At 47.3% G+C, this 16,304-nt stretch overlaps 1 protein-coding gene across 7 annotated transcripts in view; it reads left to right on the top strand.

Moving 5' to 3' along the window:
• Positions 1-16,304, top strand: part of TRIM2 (tripartite motif containing 2) — a 131,586-nt gene that overhangs the window by 48,527 nt on the left and 66,755 nt on the right. Inside the window, exon 1 of one of the 7 annotated variants that reach the window (XM_075543685.1) lies at positions 5,672-5,947. The exons of 3 other annotated variants lie outside the window; for them this stretch is intronic. In XM_075543685.1, coding sequence (XP_075399800.1) covers positions 5,945-5,947 — 3 coding nt within the window. In that variant the 5' untranslated portion in view covers positions 5,672-5,944. Of the gene's footprint in view, positions 1-5,671; positions 5,948-16,304 lie in introns of those variants that run through there. 3 more of the 7 variants (XM_075543680.1, XM_075543679.1, XM_075543683.1) reach the window with 3 other exon arrangements.

Below are 16,304 nucleotides of genomic sequence, written 5' to 3'. Positions count from 1 at the left end.
TGATGTTGAGAGACTCTACTGATACCTTATCTATTTTTCTATCTCCACTGGCCCATAATTATTTATGGAATTTATACCATGCAATAGCGATCCCAAGGCCAAGGCCATTTTGGTAAGGCCCATTTTGGTATTCATCCTTGGGTTGGAAGTTGGTTCCCTAACTAACCTCCTTCTAGCCAACACTAACAGGTAAAGAACCATTCCGGCCTTCTCTTTTCCTGAAGACACTAGGAGAAGAACCTTTGTACTCCACTTGCTATTGTTTTTGTTTGTTTGTTTACACTTGCTATTGTTATCAAGTATTCCTGTTGAGCCTAGGACCTCCCTCAATCACTAATGAATGACTGCAACCTCCCCAAGTGGGGTGAGGATTCACCAGGGCCTCCTGACCACGGAGGGGCATCTCATAGGCCCCAAGCCTACCCCTCCCCAGAGTGCCTGGGAAGTCTGGCCTGGCTGGAAGGAACTTGATGTTGAGGGGCCACCCCGGGGAGCCCTGGCCTGTGGAATCTCTCACCACAATCTCTCTCCTCTAATCGCTCGTGTCTTAACTGAAGGCCGGAGCTCATGGGACCATCTGCTTTCACGGGGCCATTGGGCAATCATTTCCACAAAGTCCTATGGGGAGTAAAGAGAAGAAAACAAAATAATCACAGGAGGCAGATTTTGTGGGCTCCTGATTTCAAGTTGCCTCCTCTTAGTTGTTTGTATTTGTCTCTTGCTGCAACATATCACCTTTCGAACCAGCTGGTCTTGTGCCACGCTGGAGTTGCCTGCGGACTGTCCCTGACCTTGCCTATTCTGGAGGGCCCTTGTGGCACACTGAGAAGAGGCACACTGCCAATCACAAGACCTGGGCTCTCGTTTGCCTCTGCTGAGCACATTTCCAAGCCTCCGTTCCCAATGAGATAATAGCATGTCTCTTACTGGCTTTGGTATGGAAATCAAGGAAACAATGTTTATGAAAGTGTGTTCTAAATGACAAACCACCAACCAGAGATGAAGAATTGCCGAGAGCTTGGAGTTGCACAAAGAGGATGCTATTGGCATTTGAAGGGAACCCTGCTACTTGGATACAACTCTTCCTCCCATTAGAAGATGCTTCACATCCATGCCCTCTGTAGGACACCCTAGTCCTACTCAGTCTGATAGCCAATATGCCCCTTCACATTGCCACCCACCAGGACAGGTTGCTACCATTCCCTGGTTGGGATGCACTGCTAAAGGACACCAGGTAGAGAAGAATGAGCGAGGCAAAGGCTCGATGGTAAATGACCTTGTCCACTATCCAAAGGTTACTTTCTAGTAGAAATCCCCCTTGAGCAGGGAGAGGTCAACTGTACTCGGATGTAAAGGGCTTTGTATTGAGCCTGGCACATGATATACAGACAGTAAATCTTGGACCACAATCTCCTAGGAGCCTGCCAACCCCAGTCTAGTTCACGTATGCTCTGTCCTTAGGCATGTGCACCATCTGTGTGCTTCCTGAGCGTGTGCTGTCTTCAGACTGGCTGACAACACTTACCTCTCTCATGTCTGTCCCACCAGAGGGAAACGGCCTTATCCCAAGTATTTTGAGCTTCTCTGCGCCCGTTAGGCCCTAGTCTGGCTCCATGGTGCCTAGGTACAGGCTCACTTCAAATCAGAGGGGGCTGGCCCCTGCCACCCACACCTACTTGTTACTGAGAATGCTGAGGGGGAGATGAGGTGGCTTGTGAGTGTATTCTTTTTTAAAAAAAATCATCTTATTGGGGGCTCTTACAGCTCTTATAACAATCCATACATCCATTGTGTCATGCACATTTATGTTGCCAGCATCCTTTTCAAAACATTTTCTTTCTATTTGAGCCTTTGGTATCAACTCTTCATTTTTTCCCTCCATCCTCCACCTTCCCACCCGCATGAACCCTTGATAACTTATAAATTATTATTATTTTCACATCTTACACTGACTGCTGTCTCCCTTCATCCATGTTTCTGGTGTTTGTCCCCTGGTGGGGGTTGGTGGTTATAGGTCGATCATTGTGATTGGTTCCCCCTTTCTCCCCCAACCTTCCCCTTACTCTCATGCTATTGCTACTCCCATTATTGGTCCTGAGAGGTTATCTGTCTTGGATTCTGTGTGTCAAGAGCTCTTATCTGTACCAGTGTACATGCTCCAGGCTAGCTGGATTTATAAGGTAGAATTGGAGTCAGGATAGTGGGGTGGGGAGGGTAGGAAGCATTAAAGAACTGGAGGAATGTTGTCTGTTATGTTGGTGCTCTACTGCACCTTGATTGGCTCATCCCTTTCTTGTGACCCTTCTGTGAGGGGGTGTCCAATTGTCTACAGATGGGCTTTGAGTCTCCACTCCTCGTCCCCCTCCCTTGTTTTCATCGATAGGATTGCTTGTTCGGGGTCTTCTGATACCCGATCCCATGAACACCTCATGGTCACACAGGCTGGTGTGCTTCTTCCATGTGGGCTTTGTTGCTTCTCAGCTATATGGGTGCTTGTTTATTTTCAAGACTTTAAGACCCCAGATGCAATATCTTTTGATACCTGGGCACCATCAGCTTTCTTCACCACATTTGCTTATGCACCCAGTGAATGCATTCTTTGCTGGGGCAAGCTCCAGTTTATTCACAGCTGTGTTCATTTCCCAATACACCAAACCTAACCCAAGGCTGTGGAATTGGTTCTAACTTATGGTCACCCTCTGTGCTACACAATAGACCAGCTTCAAAGGATCCTCCCTCCCTCCATTCTTCCTTTGAAAGGTAATTTGGCAATGAATCTGCAGATGGAGTAAACTCTCCTAACTAAGAAATGCTTGAGTAGAATCTGTGCCAACCACTGATGAAATCCACATGCAAAAATCTATGCCTGGTAATGAGCCAGGTTCCTTCTCATTTTCCTTTTTAAACTTTGAGGGGAAAAAATATTGTGATTTGGGTGACTTTGTGCACAGTAAGTCAAGTTTCCGTTCAACAATCTATACACATTTTGTCTCAAGTCATCAATTGCAATGTAATAGCCCTCTTCCCACTCCCTCCCTGTATTTACTGTTCCTATTTGCCCTTCTTTGTCGCCTGACCCTTCTTGTCTTCCAAGCTTTATCCTGGGGGGAACTTCCACGGAATCTTCTTGACTATAATCTTTCTTCCCTGGGCCTTTCTTCTGCCAATGGTGGGGCCAAGCCACCAAGCTTTAGATTAACAGCTAATTGCTTGCACTGTGCTCGCAATGCCTGTTGGAGTCTGCGGATGGAGTCCGTTCCAACTCAGCAGTCCTCTGTACAAAAGATTGAAACACTGCCCAGGCCTGTACCATCCTTAAAATTGTTCCTATGTTTAAGCCCATTGTGGTAGGCAATGTGTCAGCTCATCTCCTCAGGGGCCTTTCTTCTGCACCATCTACATTAAAGCCAGGCCACTTTCCCCCGTAATCAACAGTATCTTGTTTGTTTGTAAGCTCCCTCCCCCCCAAAGTCATATAACAACTACCAAAAAAACAAAACAGGCTTTCTAAGTCACAGTGGGCTCGATGGCAGTGGGTCGGCTTGCTTCCCTGTAAGGAAGAGGACACTGTAGTTACAGCAGTGGTCCTAATTAAGTTGTAAACTTGTAAAGGAGAGCCAAGGAGCCCTGTGGGCACAACGGGGTTACTAACAGAGAAGGGGGGCAGTTTGAGCCTACAGACTGCTCCTGGGAGGAGAGACCTGGTCGTATGCTCCTGTAAGCAGTTGTTGATGTTGTCAGTTCTGACCGTATCAAGCCAAATGCACAACAAAACGAAACACTGCCTGGTCCTGCGCCATCCTCACAACTGTTCTGTATCAATTATGCAGCCTCGAAAGCCGTAGGGGCAGTTCTACTCTGTCCTACTCTCCCGCTGCCATGAGAGTCAAAATCAACTTGGCAGCACATAACAACTAAGCAGAGTTAGCCTGAGTTTTCCAGAGCGACACCACCTGAAATAGCCCAAACTTGTGTGCCTGGGCATTGCTCAGGGAGTCCCTGGGTTGGAGGTATAAGTATGCCCAGAATGCCCCGGAAGAAAGGGCTGGCAATGTGCTTCAGCAAAATCTGCCACCGAGAACCTTGTGGTAAACAGTTCTCCCCTGGCACACATCAGGTGGCTGGGAATCAAGATCCATGCAATTGTTGCATTTTCCAGGAGTCTGTTAATTTCACCAGTTTCTCAAGGAACAACACCCTCCGCCCACTTACAACCCCCCATAACCACACACCTCCCCCCCCCCCCCCCGCACCCCGCAAAAAAAAAATCACTGCTCTGCAGAGCTGAATGCTCCTCACAGGGCTCAACACTGTGACTGACTGCATGGAGAAATGTGATCAACATTGATACAATCAAGTGTGCAGATGCACAGTCCCACTATTTAAACAAGGTGACAAGTGTACCCTCCAACTGGTCACTAGCCGAGCGCTGGAGGGCAGTGCCCCTCCCTGCCCCCACTGCTGTTTCTAAATGAAGGTTTGTGAGTTCTGAGAAGTAAAATTTAAAAACAAACCAACCACCTAGCATTAGTTGTCATATGAAGATGTGACCATTCTTAGATGGCTACTTGATCTTTTGCACACTTGCCGATCGTATTAATAATACCTCTGTTAATACATTTTGATGATTTGAGAGGAAGTCACAGTATGTGGCTAGGTCAAAGTTGATCGAGTTTCTCAACTTTAAAGGGAAACGTTTGGCACCATCAGAAAAGCAACAGTCTGGTCCCCCGGAATCAATGGTTAGAGCCACTGAAGGCGGAACGACGCCATTTGCATTTCTTTTACTTTGATGGATTTTATCAACCCTTTCCTGAGTGCGTTTCAAGAAGCAGAAAGGTTGTGGAAGCTTGTTGAACTGGGCGCTTGTGTGTGTGTGTGTGTGTGTGTGTGTGTGTGTGTGTGTGTGTGTGTGTGAAGCTACTTGGAAGCTAAAAGAAAATAGACCACTGTTTTATTTTAATAAATCATTTTATTGGGGCTCATACAACTTATCACAATCCATATATACATCCATTGAGTAAAGCACCCTTATACATTCGTTGCCCTCATCATTCTCAAAATTCGCCTTCCACTTGGGTTCCTGGAATCAGCTCATTTTCCTTTTTCCCCTCCCCGCTCCCTCCGCCCTCACGAACCCTTAATAACTTATAAATTATTGCTTTATCCTATCTTACACTGCCCGGCGTCTCCCCTCACCCACTTTCCTGTTGCCCATCCCCCAGGAGGAGGTTACACATAGATCCCCGAGATCGGTTCCCCCTTTCTACACCCCCTTCCCTCCCGGTGTCGCCCCTCTCACCGCTGTAGACCACGGTTTCTAACGAGTGAGAGTACGGTGTGTGTTCTCACAAGCACATCAAACCCTCCTTACATTTGGACTTTGCATATTGGGGCCAATTGGCTCAATGGCAGTGAGTTATACCCACTTGCATTCTTTCTAGACCTTCATCTCGCTGCGCCCCCTCTTTTCCTAAGGGCGCACTAGCCTGATTTTGGCAGCAATGGTACCTGGCCTGAGTGGCAGCACGTGTCTCCCCGCCCGGCCCGGCGGCGTTAATCCTGCATTCACATACTGATGCTCAACCTCCGGGGCTGCCCAGCACGAGAGCGTAGAAACAGCTGACTGCTGACTCAGAGGGGGAAGCAAGCCACCCACGAATCTCATTGCAGCTCCCTGCTGCATCCCTATCCCACAATCCTTTGCTTGGTTTGCTGCAGTCTTCTCCACGGACCCTGAGGAGTAGAAAAAGATGTCTCGTAAGATAGAGATTGATTGGTTTGAAGGCTGAAGGGGGTCTCCCACTTGTTAATGACCCAGAAACATTCCGGCCGACTTTGCTGAGCCTTCCTCCATTTTCCTCCTCCTCTGCTCTGTGCGTGAGCTGGCACATCACTACCCAGACCAGAGGACATGCTGGGCTTCTGACGATGGCCGCGCCGCATGGTAGGGACTTTAACCTGTCTCTTTGCATGGGCTTCCAAACTTGAGCTGCTCGCAGAGACGTGCATTGTCCGTTTGGATTCCCCGCGGAGCTGCAGCCGCCAGGCTCCGGAGGATTGAACCCCGGGGAGTCCGTCCGTCCGTTGAGTAGTCTGTTTGTCTACGTACCATGCCAGGTGGATAGCTGATTTCGCCCGGGCTCTCCCTGCGCTGGTCTCTCGCGGCGATGCTGCGTGCTCTGCACTGTGGGGTGCGGGGAGGGGGACCCACTCTTGCTTAGACTCCAAGCCGTAGACAAAGGCTCCGGGTTAACCAGAACGGAGAGCGAGTCGCGCAAGATTTTCTGCATCGAGCTTTTTACGTGTTGTGACTGGATTTAAAAAAAAAAACTCGATTTTAATGGGTATCGTAACCTGTCTGATAGAAAACGATGTGGAAGGGGACGAAAGACTGAATTTGCAGGATTCCTGGCTGGCTACAGCAGGGTGGAGGAGGGCGTGCGATGCAACCCTTCCCCCACCTCGGAGGGCGAACCCCGGGTTGGGTGCCGGGCTCCCGGTTACCATTGGAAACCCATTCATTCATAATGCATGACCGGACTCTGGATTCCGAAGGCAGCCCGGGGCCAGCAAACTAACATGCCGCCATGGTTTGGCTTCCTTCTGACAGTTGTCTTTTTCTTTCTCTTTCTGCGTGAAGTGAATCCGATTTGGGTGGAGTTCAGGGGTAGCCGATAGGCTGCGTGGGGGAGGGGCAATAAAATCCGTGGAGTTGGACTTTACGTTTGCTCGCTTCCTGACCCAGTGGGTTCTAGTGATTGAGCGCTTTTTCTGCAAGGATGCCCCACCCTGTCATTTTTCATTCTTTTAGGAGTGCTGGAAGAGGCTGGAGATCAGAGAGCAAGCAGCCGGGCTATTTCTTTTCAGCGAAACCAAACGATTAAAGGACATTTTTTATTAATTAGTTTTATTTATTTATTGCCCCAAGGAGATAAGGTTTAGAGAGCAAAATATGGCATATCTTTAAGGAATAGCTCGAGGTTCAGACAAGGCATTTTTAAATGATTGTTTACCAGTTTGTTTCTTTGGCGTAGATCATAAGGCACCAAGTCTTTTCCTTGTGAATAAATTGTTGGAGGTTAAATTGAAATTTTAAAAATTTAAAGAAGAGAGCCATCTGTTTGCTCAGATTCTCAAAACAATTTCTTCATGAGTATTGGGAGTCCGATTTCCTAGTGCCTCCCATTATTTGGTGGCACATGCCCGGCAGCCTGTACCTCGGCCCTGCAATGATCAATAACGCACACCCCTCCTGAGCACACAGTGGGAAATTTCCCTCCCTCCCAGGCTGGAGAGAGCCACCTTCCAGGGCAAAGACTGAGACTGGCCCTTCCCAACCTCCAAGTGTTTCTCTCCAATTTTCTCCTAGAAGAGCTCAAGTGGTTTGTATCGGAAAGGTGGAATGCAAAAAAATAGTCGGCTGCGATGTGCCGTTTTGTGAACGACACGTGCACACATTTTAAAAATAGAGAATAAAGTCCATACGCATTTGTCACTACAGTTAATGTGATACTCCTGTCATGGCTGCTGCCGCTGCTTATAGGATAACAAAAGCCTGCTGGATTTTATTTGTGGAATAAAGTGAAATTTCCCATTCTTTGTTATTTATTTCCCCCAAACAAATGCCTTTCTTTTTTATCTACCATGATTCGTTAGAAAAAAAGGCTAAAGATGTAGCCATTTAGAGAAAAAAATTACTTAATTTTGTAAGACTCCTCTCTGCCCTTTCTCATTATCTCTGATAAATTGGAGACTTGAACCACGTATTTACAGATACACTCAAGGATCTAGCTGGGACGTATACTTTCAAACTAAGGAAACATGACTGTCTATATGATATACTAGCACTTTCTTTTTTTTTCATTAAATACTGTGTGTGATAAAATTACTTCTGATGGTGACAAAATGATAGTTTGCACCCCTGCAAGATTGCTTTTATAAAATAATGCTGATGTTATGTGTGCCCTTTTAGGAGCCCAGGTGGCAGTGTGGGTTAAGTGTTGGGCTGCTAACCCCAAGGTCCCTGTTTCAAATCCACCAGTTGCTCAAGGGGAGAAAGGAGCAGCTGCTGCTGTGAAGGAGGAAGTACAGGGTTGGGAACCCAGTGATACTTGGACAATTCGACTTGGCCCTGAGAGGAGGTCACTACAAGTTAGGATGGTCTCCAAGGCTTTTTTTGTTTTGTTTTATGGTCTAAGGTTTTATTGTCAGTGTCGCATTTATCCTATAATGGGCCTACTATTCAGGTTCTCTGAATATAATTATTGTGCAAATTGTCTGGATTGAACCGATCAAATGTCCACCTAGAAATGGACGATTTGAATTAGACAGAAACGGGGAGAAACTGAGCTCAGGGTACTTTTCAAACAGCATCACTACAGGAGCCCGGCCCACTGCTGGTGTGTGCGGCGCTTCCTTTAACCGCTCTGCCTCAGCTTCTTCTCTACACACTCCGTTCTTTTGCTAAGTGCGTTTTGTGACTTTTGTTAAAACAACAACAACTAAAATAATGTGTTCAAGCAAACGCTCACTATAATCAACAGATTTTAAAAGTGTGCCCATTGCCTTGCAGTTGATTCTGACGCATGCTGACATACAGGGATATGTTGCACAGTAGAACTGAGTTCTGTGGGATTTTGTTAGCTGTTGGTGTAGTGGTTATGCTGAACCACAAGGTCGGCAGTTCAAACCACCAGACTTGCAGTCTACAAAACTCACAGGGGCCCGCTGCCCTGTCTTAAAGGATTGCTACGAGTCAGAATTGACTCAATGGCAGTGGGTTTTGAGTTTAATCTTTTGGAAAGCAAATCACTATGCCTTTCTTTCACAGTGGCTGGGGGGATTCAGACCGTGAAGCTCTGAGTTAGTATATAAAATGCAAACAGTTTGCAACACCCAGGGACCCGGTGCTTCCTATATACAGGGGCAAAAAGGGGGCTTGCTGTTAGGAAAACTCCAAAAACCACACTTGATGCCATCAAGTCATTGCTGGACTCATAGTGGCCTCCTGTGAGTTTCTGAGGAGCTGCGGGTGGTTTCGAACTGCAAATCATGAGGACTGCAACCCAACCTGTAACCGCTACCCCAGAAGGCCCTTTATAAAGTCCTGACCTAGAAAAAATTATGTTCCTCCCCCAGTCTCCCGAGTCAAGGAGTGCTGGGGCTGCAGTGCCAAGGTCACTACAGGGTCCACAGGGTCACTATGATTCATAGTCAACAGTGAGTTTGGCTTTTCCTTTATATATATATATATATATCGCAGTCAGTGCCCAGCGTTCGGCCTGTTTGTGCTTGCAGAATAGCAGCATCTGTGTGGTCCCCATGGAAATAAAATGGAGGAGTTTCGGCAAAGTGATGGATGTGGAGAGGCAAGATCCCACTCACTTTGCCTACCTCTGTGTACTGTCAGATAAATACCAATTAGCCCAGCCGCTTAACATTGTCCATCACACAGACCGGGCTTCTGGAACTTAGGGAGCCTGAAGCAGATCTTAAGAACTGGCAGCAGAAGGCATCTGAAGAAGACATACCGTGGAAGGAGGGGAAATCAGCATAAGAACTGTACACACTAGTTGGGGTCTTGGCCTGAACATCCACTGCCATGTGGTAAAAACCAGCATGTGTAGAGATGTCGTCCTAGATCTGACCCTAGAAATGAGTGGGAGAAGCCTGGAGAGAGTGGGCACTTCCATCCCTGGAGACAAAAGTTAGGGAGGACGACATGTCGGGCTTCCTGCACCTCCTACACACACTAGGGCCTGTCCACATGCCCCCTCACAGGCTCCCAGCCTCACACACAGACTGGCAACAGGGATGTGGCAACTGGCCCTCTAATTTACAAAATGGCCCATTTGGGATGGAGTCTTGATTTAGCTGGAAATGGGTCACTCTGTTTGAATTTCACAGAAGATTGGCCTCTTTTCTTTCTTTGCACTTAGTCCTTAACAATGCAAACTCAATTGCAGGTCAATAATAATGTGCTCAGAATTTTAAAAATAATTAATATTTAAATGCCTTTACTTTTCATCATCTTCACCTGCACCTGGAGCTGTAGGCATCCTGGTGGGGACAAGGTCTTGATTGGGGTTGATGAGGGAGTTCTACAAAACCAAAAGGCAAACCCTCCGCCGTGGAGGCAGTTCGGACTCCTGGAGACTCCTGGAGACCCCAGGCGTTAGAAAGCGGAACTGTTCCAGAGGGCTTCGAGGTTCTAGTCTTTAAGAAGCAGTTTGCCAGGTGTCTTCTCTGAAGCTTCTAGGTGGGGTTGAACTGCCGATCCGCGGCTTAGCAACCGATCACAAACCACATGATGGCCATCCAGACTCCTCATGAAGCTTGAACCATTGGCTCATAAGTTTAGTAGAGACCAGTCCCTGGGGAAGGACGTCATGCTTGGTAAAGTCGAGGGTCCGCAAAAGGGGAGACTGGACAGGATGGATGAGCACGGCGGCTGCAGCAGTGGGTTCTAACACAGCAGTGTGAGGACGGCGAGGACTGAGCTGTGCTTCCTTCTGTGGACATCGCTTTGCTATGAGTTGCAGTCACCTTGACGGCAGCCAGCAACCAGCTAGATGCAGGCTTTCTGTACTCTCATGTTAATGGTACTGTGATCTTAATGGTTTGATATTTCCTGTCTAGAAGATGGGAGAAGCTGATTTTAGAGGCTCCTCGCTATTTTTCATTGGCCCTAGAACAATGGCAAATAAGAAAAGCAGTAACCTAAGAATGTCAATAAATCCAGCTACAAAATAGTATCTTCTCTCTCCAGGATGATGATATGCAGCCCATTACCCACACCTTACATGTCAACACCTTATTCTCCAGAGAGACTGAAACCTGCTTTCCAAGGACTTTTTCCTAGATGAGTGAGACAAGTTTGTACCAGCTCCCACCCCTTCTCAGAACAGTGCTTTCAGCTTGGCCCCTCGCCTCCAGCCCCCCTCCCTTTTCTTCTTTACTCTGGTGTCAGCGAGAAAACCCTATACTTGGACCATTTGCTGGTCTCGGGGGTATAAGGAACGTGGTGTTGGAACTGTGGTCTGAACCTTGGAATTACGGGCTCGGGCATTCTTCTCTCATTTCATCTTCTATAGAATTCTTCTTTTCCACTTGGTGCTATTTCCCACCAAATTGTAGGAGATTTAAGAAAGTGATCCAGGGGAGGGGGAAAGAGATGATGTTGGGGTAAGATTTTTCTAGGCTCAAGAATTTTGCTATGTGATAAATATACCCCCTTATTAACCCACAAAGAGTTGATATGAATTGACAGCTCTTTTTAGTAAGGAATTTATGTATCAACAGTTCTAGGCTGGTTTTCCCCCGTGTGTGTCCTCAGCGATTCTCAAGTTCTGCATTTGTGATGGGCTTAAAGTGTGGTCTGCTCTGCATGACGGCTTTGGGCACGCAGCATTAGATCTCATGAGGAGACAGCCCTCATGTAATTCAGCAAATGTCCCTCATTTCGGCTTCCATGGTTGAGTCGGCTTGAATGTGTGTTCATTATGTGCCAGGCACTGTTTGGGGTGTGGCCCAGTCAGATAAAAACCACTGCCCTCACAAACCTTATGTTCCTGGGGTGGGGGGGGCGCAGAGAGACACAATACCAAGTAAATAAACTGGACTAAAGTCAGTTATTAAGTATTGCTACTAAGGTTCCAGTTCATAGATGTATGGGTTTATTCCCAAATAAATTGTATGTCAATTAGAGGTTGGCTTCCGACAAGTTCTCTCAGGTGCCTTCAAAACAGGGGATATATTTTGTCCCGTGGAAAAACGACAGTTTTGAGGTCAAGGCTAATATCAAATTTTTAACAAAACTCAAGTGCACATCTTCCCAGATTATTGAAGCTTTACACCAGGTTTACAGGAAGGCAGCCGCACATGACGCAGCCGGTTATGTATGCGTCAAGCTGTTTAAGGGAAGTTAGGCCAATCTCAAAGGATGAGCTAAGAGCGGGGGAGACTAAATAGCAAACCAAGTAGCTGTGGTTGGAGCCTAGAAACTGGTGGCAGGGGGCTGCAGAGATCCACTGATGCAGTTGGCCTCCGCGCAGGGTTTGGCATATTCAGTTTTCAGTCTGCAGCTGAGCTTCAGTGAGCTTTCTGCTTCGCGGGCAGCAAATACTCTGCGCAAAGATCAGCTTGCTGAAAGAACTGATCCTTCCGGCCATCTTTTAAGTAAGATGGAAGCTAATGAAGATGGTTTTATGGAATAAAGGGTAATTGGGGATATGTCTTGGGTCTACCTATACTATTCAGAGAGCAAAGGTCAATGGAAACAAAGGCTTGCCAGGGGCCTGTTGGACCAGTTAAATTCAAGGCAGAGAGGTCAGCTCAGAGGGTTAGGACAACTTGTTTTTAGGCATTTCAAAAGGCAGTCTTAAAAAGAAAAACAACAGAAAACTTTCTACGGTGAGTTGGGTCCGGTGTAGAGAGCAGCTGGTGAGTTTTCCATTCAGCAAGTCATGCATGTTTTGTTTCTTTGCGCACGTTGCAGCCCGCACATGGTAAAATCCCTCATCCCGCTCCCTCCCTGCTTCCCCATTCCGCAACTCCCCTTTCCTAAAGGCTCGCCTCTGCCCTGGGGTAAACGGTGCCCTTTGGGTCTCAGAGGGCTGGTTATTCTAAGGTGAGCCCCTGCCCATTGTTCCTCTGGTCAGCCTGGCCCTGAAGTGGCTGACGGTTCCAGACAGGAAGGGCGGTGAAGGGCCCTTCTTTGTCTGGCTTAGTTTCCTTCCACATTCTTCTCCCGCTCTGTCCAGGATCTTCTCAGGTGATTCCTCCCAAGAGGCCCTCTTAATAGGTTTTCTCAAAGTGTGCAGGATGCTCGATGGGGTCTCTTAGGCAGAAGTTTTAGGAAAATTGAAAACTGAGGGGGAAAAGCAAGGAAAGTTGTGTGAAGAATATTTTTCCATCACAACAATGGGCCTGCTCCGTTTTCTAGGGTCACAAGGGGTGTCCTATAAGAATTTTGTTGGGAAATCTTTCCTCATCCACCTTTTAACCCTGATCTTACCTTTAGACATTAATCTTTGTTCCTTAAACTCAAAGGACATGTAAAAGGAACGCAATCCCAGGCCCCGAGGATGCCCACACTGCCATTGCGATGTGGCATAAATCGGAGAGTACATTTTTCTTTGGGGCGGGTCCATGAGGTGGAGGCACCACCTTCGGAACTGTAGAGACCCAGGTGGGAGGCTATGTCCAGGAGCAATCGCCTCGCATGTTGATATTTTGGTTAGAAAAGGGTTTCTGTGGTTTTGTGGCTACACCTTTCGGCTTACTGTTGTCTTAGAAGGTAACCAGTGCTACGGAGAAAACTACAGCAAGGATAGAGGCTAGGGAGTGAGTGGCAAGCAGTTGGGGAAGTGTCTGTTTTCAACATGATGGCCAGGGTGGGGCCTGAGTGAGAAGGTGAGCCAAGCAGGAGGAGAGGATGAGCAAGCAGTGGTGCCGTTTGTCTTCCTTCGACAGAGAAAGAGCAGCTCTTACAGCTGGCTGACGTCCCAGTGGCTCTTCCTGCCCTCGCGTCTCCAGCTTTCCCTTTGCATTGCCCTCTTGTCCACGTCTCACTGCCAATTCCCACATGAGGAGCAATTGGGCTCCGTCAGAGACAGGGGAGCCCCTCCTGGGTGTGTATTTCTGTGCGATTCTTCAACAAAATTTTGTTTTGCTATTCTCTTGCAGGGCTTTCTACTCCTGTAAAGAATCACAGTCTCCAAAACTCACAGGGGCAGTTCTACCCTGTCCTACAGGGTCACTATGAGTCAGTATAAACTCGATGCAGTGAATTTAGCAGAAGAGTGATTTTTGGATTGAGTCTTAACAGGAATTTATTTCTGCTCTCTTGGGCCATGATGTGCTGGTGTTGGTTGGGGTGGGGGGCGGGTGCGGTGGGGGGGGCGGAGTTGGGGGGTGCCCTTAGAGTGGGGCCTGAGGCAGCAAAGCTCCCAGGTGATGGTAGCGAGGGGCAGGACCTCAAGACCAAGTGCCTACTGCCCAGCCCTCATGGCCCAGTGTGTTAAATGTTGGGCTGCTCACCCCAAGATCAGCAGTTCAAAGCCACCAGCTGTCCCGTGGGAGAAAGATGAGTGCAGTCTGAGAAACCCACAGGAGCAGTTCTTTCCTGCCCTGTCGGGCCCCTGCGTTGGAATCCACTCAATGGCTGTGACTTGTTTCAATTCACTTTCTGCTGATGATGTAAGACCATTATCGGCTCCTCAGAAGCCTCGTGGAGTCTAGATAACGTTACTGCTTTGCTGGTCAAGGACCGCAGAAACTGTGGTGACAGCCCACCGCTTTGAAGGCTGCTGTGTATTTTGTATTTGCTCCTCTTGGCACAGTCAGACTGATGGGAGACTGACTCCCCACAGTGCTTAGTAGCACACTGGATGCCGCACTTCTTTCTAAGCACACTGTGCCAGGAGGAATATTCAACTGATCTTTTCATTGTGCGTGTCCAGTTATATTGGGAGGTTGATTGTTATCTTGGCACCGTCTTGGTTTGGGGGTCTTTGAGGCTAGGAGTCCTTTTGTGTTGGTGCTGGGAGTCCTAAAATCCAGATGTCTTCAACAGGCCCCTGTGACACATCGTGGTATTGTCCTGGTTTTATTATTTTTGATTGTCGTGATTTAAATTAGTGTTAATGAGTGAGCTTAATTAATTTTTCGTGTAGGAGACTACTAACAAAGACTTGCTCTCACCCACTACAATAATCATCATAAACTGGGAATGAAATGTTTATTTTTGACTTTAAAGAAAATATGGACACAAACGCTCTCGGCTAACCTATGCCATCCGAGTCAAAGAAATGTGTGTCCTTTTCTATAAATCCAAAACTCTCAGGTTGAAATAGAAGTGGGTAAAACCCAATATGCTACTTTGCTCGGCATGTTTCTCAAAGCCCAGCATGACGCTGATTATTTCAAAGGGTGGGGTGAAGTTTTTCAAAAGCTCTTGGAACAAAACAATGTGATTTCTAATGAATTTTCATCGAAGAGGTCAGCATCCTGTTTTAAAAGTCCCTTGCCTTGGATGCCTATACGGGGTGAGTCCGTGCAGTGCCCGACTTGCTGCAGACTACAGACCGTACCCTTAGCAGGCTGGCAGCCGAGCTGTCGGACGCCCTGGTTTTACTGGCGGACCTGGGGGAGTCAGTTGAGCCTTCCGCTCTGGTTTCCGTATCTTTCACACAGAAATCCACTCATTCTCCATGCTGACGTCATAGGGATGGGGTTAAAGAAAAGCAGAGGCCTGGCCAACATTTTGAGCTCCTGGGAGTTGAGCTACATTTGATCCAATCAATGGCTATCATTCTCTCGAGTCCAGTTCTTCAGGGAGACGCTCTCAGAAGTCTAGCAGACCCGGTGGCTAATTAGACACATTACCCCTGCCCTGTCTTACTTGTAGGGACTAGTCTGAACATGACACTCTAGAGAGCAGGTCCTTTCTGCCTTGATGAGTTTATCTAAAAGGTATAGCGCTAGAAAACGTGTGTATGGTGGATGGAACTATAGTGAAATATGTATATATTGCAGAAATTTCTTGCTGTCTTAGTGATCTGCTGCTCCTGTAACAGAAATACCACCATGGATGGCTTCAACAAGCAGAAATCTATTTTCTCATGGAACAGGAGGACAGAAGTTATAATTCTGGGTGCTGGCTCTAGCGGAAGGCTATTTCTATCAGCTCTGTGGAACTGTGTTATCGATCTTCCCGGGGTCTAGGAGTTTCTCAACACAGGGACCCTGGGTTCAAGGCACACACTCAACTCCTAGCTCGTTTTCCGTGGTAGCAGTAGGTCCCTCTTCTCTGCTAGCTTCTGTCTCCTTTTGTCACTCATAAGGTAAAGGGTGATATAGGCCACACCCCAGGGAAACTCTCCTTACATTGAACCAGGACCGTGACTTGGGTAAAGGTGCTGCATCCCACTCGAGTCCTTTACAACTGATTGGCTGCTCACATCAGATCGCACCATTTATATAACTGTCAAATTGCATCATTACATAATAACTGTTCATGAGAATTGTGTCCCAGCCAAGTTAACACATATTTGGGGGCACAAGATACAACTAAATCAACAATAATAACATTTGACAATTTTTTTCAAAAATTGGTGATTTGATAGATTGTAGTAGTGGTTACACGTTGGGCTGCTAACCGCAAGGCTAGCAGTTCAAAACCACCAGCGCTCAAAGGGAGAAACTCAGGGCTTTCTACTCTCATAAAGAGTCACAATCTTAGAAACCCACAGGGGCGGTTCTGCCCAGTCCTGCAGGAGCACTGTGAGTTGGAATAGACT

The sequence above is a fragment of the Tenrec ecaudatus genome, chromosome 3, assembly GCF_050624435.1.
Source record: "Tenrec ecaudatus isolate mTenEca1 chromosome 3, mTenEca1.hap1, whole genome shotgun sequence".
Classification (NCBI taxonomy): Eukaryota; Metazoa; Chordata; class Mammalia; order Afrosoricida; family Tenrecidae; genus Tenrec; species Tenrec ecaudatus.
The sequence above is the reverse complement of the archived record's forward strand: the minus strand, read 5'-3'. Positions and strand labels throughout refer to the sequence as shown.